Source organism: Podarcis gaigeae, assembly GCF_964106915.1.
Source record: "Podarcis gaigeae genome assembly, chromosome: 12".
In the NCBI taxonomy this organism is placed as follows: domain Eukaryota; kingdom Metazoa; phylum Chordata; class Lepidosauria; order Squamata; family Lacertidae; genus Podarcis; species Podarcis gaigeae.
In genome coordinates this window covers 50,788,572-50,807,738 of record NC_139688.1, presented here as the reverse complement: position 1 = coordinate 50,807,738, position 19,167 = coordinate 50,788,572, and the positions used below count along the sequence as shown (strand labels likewise).

The 19,167-nt window shown below is 40.9% G+C and overlaps 1 protein-coding gene across 50 annotated transcripts in view; it reads left to right on the top strand.

Moving 5' to 3' along the window:
- Positions 1-19,167, top strand: part of CLASP2 (cytoplasmic linker associated protein 2) — a 122,599-nt gene that overhangs the window by 77,344 nt on the left and 26,088 nt on the right. For 10 of the 50 annotated variants that reach the window (XM_083705516.1, XM_083705505.1, XM_083705512.1 and 7 more), the window contains 6 exons: positions 228-329; positions 8,908-9,078; positions 9,846-9,953; positions 13,665-13,771; positions 16,422-16,666; positions 17,517-17,580. In XM_083705516.1, the coding sequence (XP_083561642.1) occupies positions 228-329; positions 8,908-9,078; positions 9,846-9,953; positions 13,665-13,771; positions 16,422-16,666; positions 17,517-17,580 (797 nt within the window). Of the gene's footprint in view, positions 1-227; positions 330-470; positions 498-8,907; positions 9,079-9,845; positions 9,954-12,566; positions 12,630-13,664; positions 13,772-15,575; positions 15,600-16,421; positions 16,667-17,516; positions 17,581-19,167 lie in introns of all 50 variants that reach the window. The other 40 variants (XM_083705487.1, XM_083705476.1, XM_083705520.1 and 37 more) reach the window with 10 other exon arrangements.

The window sequence follows — 19,167 nt, the reverse complement described above, 5'->3', positions numbered from 1 at the left end:
TTTGCATTCCCTTTTGAAGTTTGCGTTTCTGCCATTCTCTGGTGTATTGAGAAGTTGTGACTGGAGCATCTGCACTAGTCTTTCTTTTTTAGCATTTCATACTCTAGCTGTAAAATAGCTGCTTAGAGCAACAGTCTTACTGCTTTAATGTTTCTCTTCAGGTGATGGAAATATTTCTCTAATACTTGTGCTATGTGTTGCTTGTTTCTTGTTGTTTCACTTTATAGGACGTGTGCGGACCAAGCTTTCAGCACCCTCTATTGGCATGGGAAACTCAAAGACGGATTCCAGAGGCCGTAGTCGAACAAAAGTTGTGTCTCAGTCTCAGCGTATGTATTTCTATGTTGTCGTTCTTACTCTCTTAATAAGATTAAGCCATATGCATAGTGTACAATCATTGACCAAAGGATATGGTCAAATATATATATATTTAAAAACACTACATACTGAGTTGTTGTTCTGTGCCATAGGTTCATCATCGCCAGACAAAAATGAAGGTATTTTTTTTTTCAGTGTTTCAGTGTTTCGGGTCAGTAGTCTGCATGCTTTTGGAGTCTCTTATAGTCCGTGTGGTGTTATTTTGAACAAGATATTAAAATGAAAATTTACTTTAAAAAAAAAAACCCACTAAGAAATTATTCCTGTGATTAGGGATTGTGAAATTATTCCTGTAATTAGGGATTGTGAAATTATTCCTGTGATTAGGGATTGTGATTATATGGAGACCTTACAAATGAAGGTGCATCGTGAAACAGTGTAGTAATTGCAGATTTTAATACAGAGAATAAAGAGTGAATTGATAGTTTATGTTCATGATGCCATAGAAAATATATGCAGCGTGTATAGGATGAGAGAGACAACTAGATTTTGTTTCATTATTAAATGGTCATTTACTGAATGAGACACTGATTTTTTCTGTCATTTTAACATAGAGTTTGAGTTGCTTTAGGTTTAATGTGACTGTTTTCAGTTTGATTTTCAAACACTGGTATTGGAAAAAGGCTATACAACATTGATCTCAACTCAATAACAAGATGCACCCCATACTCTCACTTTAGCACCAGGGAAGAAAGATAAGGGGTTGTCATCCCTGCATTTCTTACACCATAAGGAATGTTTACTGCACACCTACTGCAGCACATTTATTTTTCCCTGCCTACCTGAGAAGTGTAACCTGTAGATATTGATGGATGTAAATTCCAAAGGTGTAGGGGCATAGTTCAGTGAGATTTTTCTCCACTTCACAAATTATGTAGAGGAAATATTGCCAGTGTTTTTGGATACCCATAGAAGATAATATACAAATGAGGAATACCCTAGAGCATGTGGGCAAATGTCCCTATAAAGACAATAAAGGCAATTTTATTAGCATAGAGACAGGAATTAGAAAACTATATCAGACTCTCCCTAGCTGCAGTAGAGATATCTTGGAAGGCAAAGTGAGATAAAAATACCTGAGAGCTGACTGCTGTATTATGATTCAGTTGTCATTTTTAATGCAAATATTTGCAACTGCCCATCATCTGGTGGTGCCTGGGACTTTATGTATATGAAAAAAGACTCTTATTGGTGTACTTTAATAATTGCTTTATTTCATTCCAGGAGATTGCTTAAAGGGTTAATTCCCTAATGTTAATTATGTGGATTTAGAATGTGCCTCTGTTTTTCTTTCCATTCAAAGCCCTTTTTTTGGCATTGTAAATAATATGTTGTGTGGGTTTGGAATTCAATCTTAACACTCGGCTTTAAGGGTTTAATATAGCATACAAATGGTGTGTTCTACAAGATATAAACATTGCACACGATGAAACTAACTGTAACCCAATAATGTAAGCAAGAAGAGATCATTGTGATAGAGATAAGCTCAGTGCAACAAGACAAAACAGTTTCATTTGCTGTGTCCTGCAATGGCAGCTATTGGCTCCATGTTTGTGCAAAATATTGCACTCAGTGCTAGAAGGCGTATCTTCATCACTTTAATGCTAATGGATTTTAAGAGTTGGCTCTGCTTCTGAGCTCATAGCAAATCATCAGATTATGGAGACTTTATGAACTACTTCACTCACTAGCTACCCCGTGTCTTACATTTACACAAAGTGTTAGTGATTATGATAGGCATGTTTGCAAGCTGAATTATACTAATTATAGAGCTTCAATTAAGTGTAGCTTTTTGTTAATTATATATTCAATGCCCACATTTGGACAATGAGTCTCAGCTTAATAAGCTAAGATATGCATGAGCTTCAGGCACCTGCAGGAAGCTGCAATTAGTCATAGTTTATTGTTACATTAGTACTGGGAGCTATGGTTAGTGGCTTCCATACAAGCCAGGCTTGTTTGCACAAAGCCATGCAGATGTGCCTAAAGCTCACACACATCTCTGCTTATTAAGCAAATTTTGATGATCCAAATGTGGCCAATGACAAACCTGGAATTGCTTCTGCATAATGCGTGATAAGCTCCTAGTACTATTGCAGACATGTATGCAAAAAGATCCCAATAGGTGGTAGTTAATGAAAAACTAATACTTTAAGTGACAGTGCTGTCACATTTTATTTATGCAGTATTCTCATTTTGAGACTAGCTGGTTTATTATAGCATGAGCTCACATAGACTGCAGTTGATAAATTAAGTGCATGTACCTATTTTGGTGATTGTGTATATAACAGCAGTATTGCTCATTAATTGCAGAATAAAAACAATATGGTTAGGATAATGTAAATATAAAAATTGCTAGAGACTTAACATATAACCCCGGGAGAGGTTGTTGCTTGGTTGGTTCCAGAGCAGAATAGTCCCTGCTACCTCGAAAGAGGCAATGATCTAACCATTTTGCTGAGCTTGAATCTTGGACAGTCACCAGGGATGAGTGGTTCCTCTGTCAAATAAATTGGTCTGAATGCAGTGGCACTCAGCCCTGAATGTGCAGGTACACAGGCTCAAGGTGCTTCCAGATCTAACTGTCATTGGAGACCCATGTAGCCTCAGAACCTAGAAGCACATTTTCCAGCTGCACTTTATATAACAGCTTCTACCATCCCTGGGCTAGGAGAGCTTGACCACAGCAGTTGAGGAATTGGTGACTTCAAAATTGGATAACTGCAATGCACTCTTTGTGGGGCTTCTCTTACGCTTGATCTGGAAACTGCAGTTAGTGCAGGATGCTACAGCATGATTACTAACAGGAGTGGGGCACTGTCAGCATATAGCACCTGTGCTCAGATATCTGCACTGGTTTCCAATTTGATACTGGGCTCAGTTCATGGTGTAACTATTAGTATAAAGGTGAAGGTACCCCTGAGTGTTAGTTACAGTTGTGGACGACTCTGGGGTTGCTGCGCTCATCTCGCTCTATAGGCTGAGGGAGCCTGCGTTTGTCTGCAGACAGCTTCTGGGTCATGTGGCCAGCATGACTAAGCCGCTTCTGGCGAACCAGAGCAGCGCACGGAAACGCCGTTTACCTTCCCGCCGGAGCAGTACCTATTTATCTACTTGCACTTTGACGTGCTTTTGAACTGCTAGGTGGGCAGGAGCAGGGACCAAGCGACGGGAGCTCACCCCGTTGTGGGGATTCAAACCGCCGACCTTCCAATCGGCAAGCCCTAGGCTCAGTGGTTTAGACCACAGCGCCAGCCGCGTCCCCTTAACTTTTATTATATAAAGCCCTTAAGGCTTTGGACCAGTTTACTTGCAGGATCACCTTGCCCCCATGGGCCCGCTCAACCACTTTGATCTGCAGAATTGGCACCATTACAGATGGCACATATTACCTGTTCCACAGTTATAAGAAACTGATCTTTGAGTGTGACAGCACCTACACTTTGGAACTCCCTGCCTATTGACATCAGGCAGGGTTCACTATACAATTTTTGGTACATAATTAAAATAATATGGTTTCGGCAAGCCTACCCAGAAGCATAAATATTGATTGTTGTTATTGTTTGTTGTTGTTAATTAATTAATTAATTAATTAATTAATTAATTTCCTATACCCAGAGGGGTCTCAGGGTGGTTCATGTGTTTTGTCCTTTTATAGTTAATTATTTTTAAATATTGCTAGTTGTGTTTAACTATTATTTCTTGTAACTGCTTAGAGTTTTTACTACAGTCAAGTGGTATATAATTTTTGTTAAATAAAAATAAGCAGGCATTTTACAAGAAGATAAACTTGTAAGCTTTTAATCTAACCATCTTGCTTAAATTATTTGTGGATAGTCCTTTATAAACATTATGGAACATTCAAGGATGTTGGTGTATAAAATCATATTTAAAACTTTAAGGAAAGTTAGATATGTGATTATAATGTGTATTTTAATTGTGCAATTAACTAAAATGGGCAAAGTTTGATAACAGTAGCTTTGAACTGGGAAGCTGCCTAAAAATCCAAGAAGACACTATTTTTAATATTTGAAACAATTTACGTGCATTAGCTTTATTATTGCTACTCATCAATTTACTCTAAATGAAATGTTTTGGGATTTCAGATGGTTGTTTCTAAAATGGTCTGTGTAGATTTGCCATTAAATGTCTGTCTATCTGGAATATTATAAATGAAGGAGTGAAAGCCACACATAGGTTTTTCAGTGGCAATGAATTTTGAGGGTATTGAAAGTGTATTTCTTTTCACCATGCAGTTCTGTAGTTGAGAACCTTCAGCAGTGATAATAATTAAATATTCCTATCACTCTGGCAGTCCATGAAAGCTTGTCATTCCTCATAACTAGATCAGTAATGGCAGACAACCTTTCCATAGACAATTTGCTACAACTATCAACTTTCTCCTATCACAGGGTGACCTGCCTGATGTTGTTGGACTCCAGTTCCCAGCAGCCCCAGCCAACATGGCCTACTGATTAGGAATAATGGAAGCAGTAGTCCAGCAACATCTGTGGTTGCACATGTGCCCTACCCTTGCCGTTAGAGGAGTGTTGTGTGTATGTGTTTGCGCCCACTGTTCTGCATCGTGAACAGAGATTTCTCAAGTCAGCCACCTGAAAACTAAAGTTCGAAAATCTCTGCCCTAAACAAATCTTCACCTTTGTCCCCATAGCTGTCATTTCATATTCTTTAACTATTGGGCTGGGCCTGCAATAGCATGGTGGAATCCCCATTTAATCATGGCGGGTTTGTATTTGTGACCAGCAACCATTTAATCTTGTGGGTCCGTTGTGGAATCTTTGAAAAGAACTAGAGCAGTAGTGAAGATGTTGACCCAAGTCTGCATGTTATTCTTCAACTATTTCATGAAGATTACATAAAAGCCAGCACTAAGATGTGACAGCGTGCTCTCCCTCTCTGGTTGTATTTCCATACACACAATGACATAAATATAAAAGTAAGGCCAGGGGCATGTAGATGTTAAAAATACTGCTTTGAAATTCTTGTAGTCGGGCACTCATCTTTGGTTGTTCCTTTACAACTTCTGCATGCATGCCAGATACAATTTTTTTGTATCTTTCCCCTCTTCTTAACCCACCCCATTTTGCTTTTCCTTCATTGTATTATCCAAATTGAAGAACTTGTTACCGTTTCTTCAGCTATTAAAGCTTGCACTTAAAATTTACTTGGAGTGAAGATATCCAAAGATCTTGATCCAGTGTTTCAATTAAATTTACCGATGAATTTATGAACGCGGTGCAGTTCTTTGTTTGAGAGCTGAAGAACTGTAATTTTGCAGCTTCTGTTTTGTCTGCTTCGTATATAAGCACCTGAGCCTGGTGGAGGCTATGAAAATGCACTGCTTTTTGCGCTAACCCTCTTGTTGCATTCCCCCCCTCTTTTATGTGAACTGACTAAAGCCTTTTTATTTCCATTTGCCATCCATTGTTAATCTGCTCTGCTCCCTCCCTATTCATGGATTTTATACCCTTACCCTACTCCTGCCTTTACACTTGTTCAGGATCACAGTCTGCTAATCCACAGTCTGGTGGTAAGGCTTTTCAGATTTTGTGTGTGCATCATTGTTTGTCCATCCATCACAACAGGATCCTATTCAGCAGAAGCAGTCAATATTTACGCACGTAGGTTAAAATACCCCTGCCAAAAGAAATACCTTGAAGAATCTAAAGGCACATAGGTTTTAGGAATTCAGATGAACAATTGAGCAGCCTCAAGAGCCAGGATGTAGGGACAAATTTTATGATGCTCCAAGCTGAAATGGTTGCAACCATTTTATAAAGAGAAGCATGCCATGGCCATTGGTTTTCACGCTGAAGATTGCTCCAAATACTACAAATGCCCCAAATGCAAAATACAAAAACATGTAGATAGTAATGGGTGACAATCACATACATGTTGTGCTGCTCACACGTTCAGTGAAATAAACAATGTGATAATCAGATATGATAGTCTACATGTAGTTTTCATTATTTTTCATGATGAGTATGCATAACACAGGAAACAACCTGTGATTTCATGCTTTGTACCACAGAATTTAACACGGAGCATATAATCTTCTAAAAATCCATTTGTTTCACTTAATATTTTTGGAGGGACACTTTAAATTACCAGGGTTAAAACTTACTCAGAATATTTAGCAACAGCTCTTAAAAGGAGGAACTCCAGTGCCTATGTAATCTGAAGTAAAACTCGCTGAGTTAATTGGACTTGCTTCCAAGTATATATAGCATTTTGGCCTTCAAGTAGTCTGAATGCTATGCAGGGACCCCAAACACGTTTATGCTAAAAAACGTACGCAATTGGGTTTCGGTACACATACTTTTTTTGCTGAATAGACTCCTGCCTGAAAGAAGGCATTCGACAGCGGTATTTCCCAAACCTCTGATAGCTGAAGTACACATACATTTTTGAGTTTAAGTTGGAGACACACATATATCCAAAAAGGGTTTATTTTAGAATGCGAAGGTAAGAATTTTATTTGGCGAATTGGTGCTGTGGACTTGGAGGGTCCTGCCTCCTGCCTTTCTGTATGTTTTCGTTCTGAGCGTACCTCCTGGAAAACTTCTCAGGTTGATGACCCATGCATAGAAGCAGTGATAGCATCTCTTGAGAGCAGGTAACTGCTTTGTTGAGAGTGAGTGAATCTTGCAGAATACAGTAAGAAAGCGGATTGCCTGCAGATTGCTAATGCTGCTAAGAAGGAGCCAAGGCCAGAACAGGGCATCATACAGAAACACAGTCTCCTTAGTGCAGGGTTGGGGAACTTCATTCAGATGTTGCTGGAATAAAGCTCCCCTCATTCCTAACCGCTGATGCTGGCAAGTTGTTGATGGGAATTGGAACCCGACAAAATTTGCAGGGCTGAAAGTTCTCCATTCCTGCCCTAGTGATAGTTGCTGTGGACTAAGAGGAGTCTTTACTTCTCACTGCACACCAGTGTGACAAAGCATGTGGTTTGGGAATTGCTGTTCTATTCCATTAGCACATTGTATCCGAATGGACACGGTGATTCACATAGCATTTGCATGGTGCATTGCCTTGCCCCTCCATCCTCCATCTTGATCCTGTTTATATAATGAAGTACATAATGAAATGGATTGTTTAAATGTATGTGGTTATTTTGATTTGTCTTCAAGGATTGGTCATGTCAGGCCATATCATACTACTACAAAGAAATCTACATGGTAAAATAAAACCAGCCTATCACGCTTTTTAAAATGGGTGGGACTGCTGTCCTTCAGCACTACACAGTTATGCTGTAAATGCATTGAAATTGAAAAGTGTTAGGATATCATTATTTACCAACAAGTCACTTTATCTTCACTTGCCAACTTTGGTTCTATTTTGTGTTAGACAAAGATGTTCAAAGACAATTTGTACAACAATTTACAGGGCGGTTTGCCATGAGCTTCCACACTTGTTCTTAAGATACAATGGAGGTTTTCCTCAACTTAGTTTTGCAGACAGGGTTTTTTTTCCACTGCAGAGCTCTCAACAGTGGCTTCTGAAAGTGCAAATAGAAGCGGTCACATCAGCAATAGCCAGCAGAACCTCCATCCCGCCCCCCCAGGACGAAACTGGACCAGCCAAGGATCTGTGGGATTCTAAATAGGGCCATCTATCAGGGATAGACTTAGTCAAACACACACATGCCTGGAGCTAGTGCAGAAAAAAAGCAGTTTTATTGCCCTCCCACCTTCCCTGACACTACTTTACACAACTGACACTACTTTAGATGCAGCCATGGCCCCAGTGCTCTGTACAGTCCTGCTATTCACAGCCAGGATTACAGCCTAGAACATTTGGAAATAGGATGTCTCTGTTTTTATACTCAGTGCATGTGAAACTGTTTATTTAACGTAAAGTTCTAACTTGCAAACCTATTGTCAAAGAAAATTTAGTACTTGGACGTGTAATTTAAAGAGCTGCTTTAGGTGATCACAAGTTCTTCAGGGCATGCACCTAGTTGCCAAATGACATCTCTTTGCAAGGCATCAGAGGCTATTCTCTGGTTTCCCAAGTTTCAGGAATGGCTTATTGGTTAGCACTGATAATTGCTTTTGGAAATGGAGTATCAGCCCCACTGACCTTGGCACCCTAGTCCAATTAAAGTTGGGAATGTTACACAAAATAAGCAGTTTCCTTCCAGCTATGTCTCTGGAGCATCAAGACTCTTGTAATTAGTTCCTAGCTTGTGATGATGCATTAATATGCCCCTGGCAGTTTAATGCGAGTGGTATGTGTTTTAATTATTAAAATTTGGAAATTAGTATTTAAGGAGGTACAATTATTAAAAGCATATTTTGTGCATTAACTAATAAACTTTGCTTTAACACAGCACACATGTTCCAGATTCTATGCTGTTCATTATCATCAGGTTCTTCCAAACAACTTCTCAAACCATTCCATTCTACCATAGCTGTTTCATTTATCTTGAGATTTTTCTTTTACTCCCAAGCAGTTATGCACTGGAATGTATAGCTTATGTTTGCTTTGCTTTGCTTTCAGCTGGCAGCCGTTCTGGTTCCCCTGGAAGAGTTTTGACTACAACTACACTCTCAACTATGAACACAGGGGTTCAGAGAGTGCTAGTCAGTCATGCAACAGCACAAAAGCGAAGCAAGATTCCGCGAAGTCAAGGATGTAGCAGGGAGGCAAGTCCTTCAAGACTGTCAGTTGGTAAGGCTTGCTTGCTAGTCATAGCTTCTTTCTTTTATATCTCTCACATAGTCACTGAATTCAGGTGATCTGAGTCCAGGTTTGCTGAATATCTGCTTGTAAATTGGGTCTTCCATGTCATAGCCTGAGATTAGTAACACATTAGGTAAAGAATAGTAAGCATCTTACTATTCTCCTTTAGATTGGAAAAGCATACTCAGTAAACAAAGCAAGCTCACTAAATATCCAGTCATCACCTCCCAGGGTAAGGCTTATTTCACACACTAGGTGGTTTTTCCAGCAATGCCCAGTCCCTGTCCCTTAATATATGTATGTGGAAAAGCATTCTCACAGGCATAGGTTTATTGCATGCATGTTTCACAGTTCTAAGCGCATATGAAAAGCATCCTGTGAGAAGCACCTCTTAGAAATACAGAAAATGATGAAAATGAATATCCTTGACTTTCAGTCTTATCTGCAGGTATGAACAAATATGCAGCATAAATTAATTCCGCCCTATTTCCCCCTAAAGTTAGATGTGCCTAATTCCATTCACACTTTAACTCTTTTCCAAATGGGCACGTGATAAACATGCGCTTCTGTTGAAGTGCCTGTGTTTTCTGTAAGTCATAGTAAGGAGAAATGCATATATTTAGATGTCATTCGTGCTTTAGAAAAGTGGAGTCTTGTTGTGAAAGGTAACATGTGGGATTGCATTAAAATGTCAACTCTTTCTGTGTCTTCTCCCTTTCTGTGCTGCTGTTGGTCTGTACCCTGAATCATACTAGCACGAGGTAGCCGTATTCCTCGGCCTAGTGTGAGTCAGGGGTGCAGTCGGGAAGCCAGCCGTGAAAGTAGCAGGGATACAAGCCCTGTCCGCTCTTTTGCGCCCCTTGGTAAGTACTTGGAGAGCTTGTTCTGCATGGCTGTGTTTGCCCTTGATTATCTGCTAATATAAGCTAAATAAAGAGATGGCATTTAACAAGACAGTCTATTAAGTCTGGCTGAAGACTTTGCCCATTTGAAGAGCCTAAAAATGCCCTCCGTAATTCTAGAGTGACAACGCAATCCAGAAGTGTATGCCTAGCAACCCCCAAGATTCTTCCACACATGCCAGTTAGCCATCCCTTCAACACACTCGCCTCCCAGTTTCTCTTGTAAACGAGAAATCATTTTCAGTGTCACACATACTATTGCCCCACCCTGTAACCTAATCATCAGCTCTTGCACTAAAACCAAAACTGGTGTTCAAGGAGCAGTTTGGGAGTTCTTCAGGGTTGATACCTGTTTGGGAGAAACACGCTATAGTATCTCTGATTATAGGGGCACACTTCTGGATTGTTCCCTGGCGCAAATGATTGTAAAATTGATATTCTGAGAATCAAGGTTTGCCCTTCGTTTCTGTGTTGCACATGCTTATCAGCTGTTCCTTCTTACCGTACTAGATTTGTTTTGATTTTCCCCTGCTCTTGATCTTTAGTATGAAAATCATAATGCATTTAATAATTTTATAGTGTAGTAGTGGCAATGCAGTTTCAGAGGACTCGGTTTTTAACCCTGCAAAACCAGCAGATTCACAGCACAGTCAAGAAACAAATTATAGATTAGGGTTTTTTTCCCCAAAACCTTACTTTAGTGCCTGGCCTGGGAACACAATATTGGCACTGGAAACCTTTCTGCATTTCATAGATACAAGATAACTTCTAGAAGAAAAGTCTTTTTTCATGGACATAGTATTCTAAGTTGCTTATCTGACATTTAGTGGCTGCGTTCAGATGAAACACAAAGCCATTAAACTATAGCTAAGCAAATTAGTCTCTGCATGACCTACTTACTACAGCATGCAGCTCAAGTATTCCCACTGTGCTCCTCCTTTCCTCCAGCAGGGAAACAACCATAGAGCGGTTCACTTTGCACTATGCCCAAACACATGCCCGTTGTTTGTTTTTCTCTAAACCAGGAGTAGCTAATGTGGTGCCCTACAGATCTCCCATAAACCCCAGCCATCATAAGTAATGGTCATGGATGATGGCGTTGGAGCTGGCTTATCCCTGCTCTGAACAAAGCATAACCATGGTTTGTTTAGAGTGAAACAAACCACAAGCGCTGATTCAAGGCTTAATACCAGGCCCAGCCACTTTGTGGTTTGACACTGCTTTAAGCTAAAACCATTTTAATCCAGGGAAATTGAATTAACTTCCCTTGTTGAGCATTGATCAGACTTTTTAAAAACTACCTTCAAGGGCTTAAACTGCTTGGCAATTCTTTTTCTTATTTTTTACGTTCCCTTCCTAGAAAAAAAAACTTAGGGTTTTTTGAGCCACATTTTTCCTGTTTCTGTAAAATTTAGCACTGCAATGCCACTGCTTAACTCAAAATCCTGGAAATCACTCTTCTGTATAAGCTTGCTTTAGTTATCACCCAGTGGTCCATTTGTTTTAAGGCAACCTCTCCTTCAGTCTTTTCCCCATCAATGGGCAAGGAATGCCCATTGATAGCTATGCCACTTTACACATTTTTGATGAGGAAATATAATGTAATCAGGACTTATTTATGTATACTATTAACTTTAACACAATAAATGTTAACACAAAGAACACATTTGTTCCCTACGCTTTTGCTACACTCCTTTTACTAAGTTATATCTAAAATGTGAAGGGGGAAGTTGCATGCTGTATGTGATTAACGTAATGAATCAAGTAAAATGTTAATTATGTTAACTTGGAAAAATGAATTCACACATTTTAATTTCAATGTTCACCAGGAGAATTAGAACTTCAAGGTTTCTGTCCTTTTAATGATTCTTAGATACACAGATGGACTAAGGGGATTTTTTAATTAAATTATTATTAATATATGAAGAGAATTAACTATAATGTTTTGTGCCAAATGAGGTTTCAAGGTTGACAACTTTGTGAACCTCAAAAAAGATAGCTTGCTTAGCTGAATTATTATTTTTTTGTCATTTCCTGATTTTGTGTGCTCTGTCATTCGACAGGTGGCTTTAGATTTTTCAAAAAATACAAAAGGCCCCTTTAGATTTAGTCTTGTAATTATTACATTTTCATGTAAGGCAAATTATTTTTCTCTCCTCTCCAGAAAATGTAACTCGTTCTCACGACCATTAAGTTCATAGGGCGTGTTTTACAATGCTGAAAATTATGTGCATGTCAGCTACCAACCTGTGACCAGCCAGTTGAAAGCAATTATTGACATGTGCAAGATTTTTACACCTACCACAAACATAAATGTTGAATGTTTGCAATAGCACAATTCTGAATATGAGAATAGTAGAAGCTGCATGCGAGCTCTCTGTGGGCAGGGAGCCAATAATCACAGGGTTATTGTACCCTGTACTCAGCGTTGATGTGAATCTGTTCTTAGTTGCTCTTGTCATGAAGCAGTGCTCCCTGGCTTTGCCTAGACCTTGCTCCACTGCGCTCTGTACAATTGTTCTATACTTTACTTTTATAGTAATAGATAGGGTTCATATGATCCTGTTATTGCAGCTTCCAGGCATCACTCCAGATCCACTGGTGCCCTCTACTCTCCAGATGTTTATGGGGCTACAGGTGAAGGATGAGTACACTTTGCTATCATCTGTGCCATCATCCTGGATTATTTTTACCCCATTTGATTTTTCATGCAGTCTATTTTTTATCATTTCCAGTATTAATTTCTGTACATTATTTCGAATATTCAAAGTAGATAAAAGTGCAAAGTGTTTTCCTTTCTTCACACACACAGCAGTTTTTCTTTAGTTTCAGGTGAATTTTGTTGGTTTTTCCTTCTTTTCCTTTCCATTCTTGTATTTCCAAAGCTTTATTAATGCATGTAGCTTTATGATACGTAATGCTGTAGGCTGTATTGACTGTGGTTCCCCTTAATTTGCTTCATAGTTTTAAAAAAACCAAAGTGACAAACACATTTTAGTAGAAAAAAGAAAATAGCTGCTGTTTCTTCAGCTCCTGCGTAATTATGTATACGCAGTATGTTTTTGTTCTTTTTGCCACATGAGGTACAGTTAAATAACTGCCTTTAAATTTACTTTAATTTCATTAGGATATTAAGACCAAAATCCACCATGAACATGTCACTGCAAACTGTTTGTGGCAGTTCACTCTTTCCTTAAAATTTTTGCTGCCGCAGTTAGATAACTAAACAGGGAAATTGCTTTTAAAACCAAGCCATTGCTTGACTTTAGCAACAGGAGCTACTTTAACAAACTTGAAGGAGAACTCTAGCTGCACTTGTTTCTCTGAAATTCATATAGTAGAATTTTCTAGATTATGGCCAGTATCTCTCCTGAGCCATCTGGTTCATGTGGTTTCTGAGAGTGTACCAGGTTTCTATGGCAAGGGCTGGTATTGATGGCAGGCTCTGCATATATTCACTTCCCTTAATAAATCAAGTAAGTGTTCCTTTTGTTGAGTTGAAGGCAAGCAGCCAGATTCAGAACAAATGAGATGAACCTTTTTGAGGCTTCACCGCTTCCAAATATTGGAAGGCATAAAACTTCTTAAATAGTGGCTTAAATTTTAGTTTATATTGCATTGACCTTCCCAGGATGATTCTGATTTACGTTTTCTTTTGTCTTACTATGACAGGCACAGGTTTTGGAATAAGTCAGTCAAGTCGGTTATCCTCATCAGTTAGTGCCATGCGTGTCTTGAACACAGGCTCCGATGTGGAAGAAGCAGTAGCAGATGCTTTGGTGAGCATCTTGTCTATCACACACCTGTTTGTTTGTTTGTTTGTTTGTTTGTTTGTTTGTTTGTTTTTGAGGGGGGGTGACAGAGTAAAAGCTTTGCAGTTTGTATTACTGTCAAATTTGATTAATGGTTCTGCTAAATTACATGGAGCTCCGTTTTTGACCGTCCGTGCCATTATTTCTCTGTTCCTTCAAACTCATCTACCTTCCCCTCAAAGCCTTTCTTAACAACTTAATCTTTATTCCCCTAGTACATGTGTCAGGGGCTCAGGAGCAGAGGCACAGGAGAGGGAGGAAATGGAGAGCGAGGGGGAGGAATCCGAGGGGAGCGTAGGCGGTGACAGTGGTCAGAGGGATTCCACGAGCCTCTCCAGCGAATCGGAAGATTCACAGAAGGGAGCGCCGATGGCCAGGGCAAGGGGGGTGCCAAGGGGGAAACCCCAGAAGGAAGGGGCCAGCAGGGACTCCCAGAGCAGCAGTTGGAAATCAGGACCAGCTTCCCCACCAGAGCGCAGTGGGGGGGAGGAGTCCCAGGAATCGGGACCAGTGTTCTCACCACCAGCGAGAGGAGATGAGTCAGGATTGGCCACGCCTCCATCGGAGAGCGGGGAAACGGTCAAGAGGAAGGTTACCGGCTGAGCGCGCGCGCCAAGTTCAAATGTACAGGCGAGCGGCACAGCAGGTAGCCCGGATAGGGAGCCAGGTCCTAAAGCCCGCCGGAAGGAGGGGCAAGACTCAGGGGGGTCAGCGTCAGAAGAGTCCAGGAAGGAGGAAACCCCAGGGGGCAGAAGGACCCAGAGGAGGAAAGAACAATGGAAGAGGTGGAGTAAGGCTAGAGTCTTAAACTGGTGTCTAGGAGGCGTAGACTCAGATGGAGCTTCGCCGGTCTAAGTTCTAAGACGTAGAGTTGCACGCTGCGGTTTGGAAATGGAAACTAATCTTAATAAAGACTTTTATACGTTATTACTGACTAGCGTTGGTCCTCTGTGAGCTGGGACCTGGAGGCAACTCTGACAACATGTAACTGCATTTACATACATTTATCACTCACTGTTGTTTTCCCTGCTGTCCAGTTTACATTGTAAGCTCCTTGGAGGCAGAGACTGGTCTACATTTTTCCTGTTTAGTTATTAATTAAATCTATATCCCACCTTCCCTTCAAGGAGCTCAAGATGGTGTTCATGGTTCCAGCGGTGGACAATGTGTTACCGCTGCCCGGGGCAGAGCAGGAAGGGAGCCGGCTGCGGCTCCGCTGGCCCAGCCCTCGCCACTGATGCTGCTGCTCCAAATCAGTCAGATCAGACTGATTTGAAGGGGGCCTGACCCAGGAGTGGAGCTGCGGCTGGCTGGCAGCGTTGGGCCTCCGTGGGCTCCCTCACGTGCTGGAGCCCAGCAGAGGAAAGGAGTAGCGCCCCTGGGTCATGCTCTCTTCCTCCCTCCTTGGTGGGTGACGGCTGTGTCCTCCGCCTCCGTCTTGGCCAGCCCTGGGGTGGGGTGCACACAGACGTCCCTTCCCAAGCCAGAAGGAGAAGGAGCCATCGCCCCTGCCCCGATGGCCCAGCCCAGGCATGGCTTCCCACCTCGCAGCTCCGTCCTCAGTAAGGGAGCCTGATTACATCTCCTCCAAAAAAGGAGCTTGGGCCCACAGTTGTGTATCTAGCTAAAACTGTTATGTTTTCTTTTGTTCCTGAGGCTAAACCCAGCCCTCATTTCTAACTAGAGGTAATGACATCTGTGCTTACACTATCTAACCGTTGTCAGCTGTGCTCATAACTTTTCTGTTTCTTCTCTAATGCATTGCGCTCAGCTCTTAGGAGACATACGGACTAAGGTATAACAATCTTTGTTTCCCTGTTAAAAATGCTCAGTGTTTTTAAATAAATACATAATGTCTGCTTCACTTGTGTCCCAGGTTCACAATTGTTTTAAGGAGCTGAACATTTCCAAATGATTATAATTTCAAATGTTGTTGTCCTTTTGTCCTACAGTGTGACTTCCATGCATTCCAAATATTTTTTTAAAGTCTAATATAGTTGGACTTGCTCATTCGTGCACATTTTGCCTTTATGACCTTAGTGCCCTTGGTGGGAAGGGTTATTGCTTTATACAAAGTACCAGTTGTGTTAAGAGATTAATGTTACAGACTTGTTTGAACTTTACTTTCCCCTCCCCACCTAGTAAGCACAGCAAGATTTGGAACATCATTTAGCAGTTTCAGTATCTGCACTACAACAGCTGCAATTTCTTTGAACACACTTTTGATTCTATTCAATTTATTGATGGTTTTGGCTCTTGCTCTTGCTTTTTTTGTTGCTTTTAGTCTGATAACTGTGTGTTTCAATGTGATTGCTGTGTGGTTTTATATTCTGCAAGCGGTTTTCAGTGACACTTTTTGAGGGAAAAGTTGCCCGTTTTTATATAAAGAAATTAAACGATCATGGTTAGAGGAGGTCTCCCTTTCAAATAACCAGAGGGTCTCAGGTTCAGTGCGGTGAGAGAAATGAGATGGGTATGAATCTGATGGCTGCTCCGGGTGTAGCTGCAGGTGACAGTGGCATCAGGGAGGTTTGCTATATGAAAAAGTGCATGATATTTGCATAAGAGGCACTACATATTGGTTATGGTTCCTCAAATGATGCTCTCTGTGTGATAGAAAAAGCCGGTGCGAAGGAGATACGAATCCTATGGAATGTATTCCGATGATGATGCCAACAGCGACGCGTCCAGTGCTTGCTCAGAAAGATCGTACAGCTCTCGGAATGGCACCATCCCTACCTATATGCGGCAGACAGAGGATGTGGCCGAGGTCCTCAATCGCTGTGCAAGCTCCAACTGGTCAGAAAGAAAAGAAGGTCTTCTGGGGCTACAAAATTTGTTAAAAAACCAGCGAACTTTAAGGTAGGAAAACCGTTTTAGGCAAGAGATTTTGTAGTTGAGAAAGCTCTGCAGATTCTCCGGCTAATGAAGTTTACACCAGGGAAAAGAAAGCTCAACTGGCTTCCTAGTTCGTAACTTGCTAAGTGACGTCCATTGTTACTGCAAAACGAAAGGAAAGCAACTGACAGCAATTTCTTGAAATGCTTTTGGACGCTTGATATTTCCTTCAAAGATGATTGAAAGGTCTCTGTATGGAATAGATGGCATCACATTTAGCTTTTGTTGAGCACATTCCTTCACAAGTAGAGCATACAAATGACTCTAGATAATAGTAGAGCCATAAAGCACTTTCAGACCTTGACCCTATACATGCCATAACAATGATACCTTAATGGTGATTAAGAGGAAGTATTGGTCCACTGATTTTGATTTATTGTATTTCTATGCCGCTTTTCATTCAAATGAATCTCCAAGCGGCTTACAAACAATAAATAACTGACTCATGTACTCCCTTTCCTACCCACCCACCCCAAAGTATGAATTCTCCTGAGGCGAAGTTGCCTTCCTCCTGGTTACACACACACACACACACACACACACACACACACACAGGTTCTCAAGGAGAATGGAGATTTGCAGGTAAGCAGCAGTAGACAATTCCACCCCCACCCCCCAGGCAGTTGTTGACCCTTACTTGGACTTTATGATTCTGTGCTGTAGTTCTGAGTGCAAAACATAGTATAAGCACGTTTACATTGCCAAACATGTTAATGAATGAAAAATATTTCACCGACTCATTTTTAAAGTTGTTCTAAAGTTGCTCATAACATTACCCTGCCATTTACTAATTAGTCTTATGTCATTTTGGCAGTCGCGTTGAATTAAAAAGGTTGTGTGAAATCTTCACAAGGATGTTTGCTGATCCTCATAGCAAGGTATGTATTTGTTTTGCTCCATGGCAATTATGAACATCTGCAGAGTTTTTAGAAGAATACTGCCATAGATTTAGACTTAAATACTTGGTGGACAGAAAGCACTTCCAAGTGTGTTCATATTATTTTAATTAACAGAGGCCCAATCCTTTAATGGTACAAGAGGCATGATAGAATCAGATAGTACCTTCTACTGAACCAATGTTTGTTTCTAAAGGAGGAATAACTACACAGAACTGTTTTTCAGGTCTAGAACATTCATTGTACTGTTTAAAATTATCCCCATGGATACAGCTTTGTATTTTTAGAAAGGTCTTCTCCAAGTAGTCAGGAACCCTGGGCACTTGAATGCAGGGACAATACCCATCCATTGATATATTTGTACTTGCATACAGCTGTACACTAGTGTGTGGAGGAGCAGATGCCACCCCTTAATGAGTTCATGACCTCTTTAAAATTTCAGAAAGTTTAAATAAGTAGCCTACATCTTCACACTATGCTTAAGAAGATTTTGTCCAAACCATGGGGATAGCCAACTTCTGCAACTGCATCCTGGTTGCTCGCTATTCAAATTCTTGAAATAACACGAAACAGTGTAGCACAAAAATCAGTCGTGGTTTTTTAAAGACCAGCAAATTTCATACGGCATAAGCTTTTGTGGACTAAAGTAAATACTCTGAGCACTTGAGTTTCACATTTTGAACTCACTTAACTCATTGTCTTTGCTCACTTCCTGTCTTGGGCCAGTCAGCAGCTCTCAGCCTAACATATGGCTGTCCATATAGAAGGAAGCATAAAATGACTGTATTAAGGGGGACTTAATGTTTGTATCAAATGGGACGCAGGTGGCGCTGTGGGTTACACCACAGAGCCTAGGACTTGCCGATCAGAAGGTCGGCGGTTCAAATCCCTGTGACAGGGTGAGCTCCTGTTGCTCGGTCCCAGCTCCTGCCAACCTAGCAGTTCGAAAGCACGTCAAGTGCAAGTAGATAAATAGGTACCGCTCCAGTGGGAAGGTAAACGGTGTTTCCATGCGCTGCTCTGGTTCGCCAGAAGCGGCTTAGTCATGCTGGCCACATGACCCGGAAGCTGTACGCCGGCTCCCTTGGCCAATAAAGCGAGATGAGCACCGCAACCCCAGAGTTGGTCACGACCGGACCTAATGGTCAGGGTCCCTTTACCTTTAATGTTTGTATCACAGGCATTAAATGTTGATTTCTTTAACTGGAGTGATGTGTCATTGTACTTTAAAGGGTTTTCTGCCCCTTCTCTGCAGATTAGTACAGCTAAGTCCTGCCTGTGCTTAGCTGAGCTTACTCTCAAGTTATTGTGCACAGGAGTCTGATTCCTAAGAAAAGTTATCCTAGGCCTGTAGCCACTGTGGGTTGGGGAACTGTGGAAAGCAGTGTGATCTGGGGCCCATTCAGACTGCTATTTTTTATCACAGCAACATTAAAACATTAATAGTGTGTTTGAAGAGAATTCATACTGGGTCGTCCACACATCACCCTGCTTTATCAGTTCTGTAGTCATTCCCCAATGCTCCTGTATTATTACATCCACACTTTAATTCCACCCATTCCGTTATCC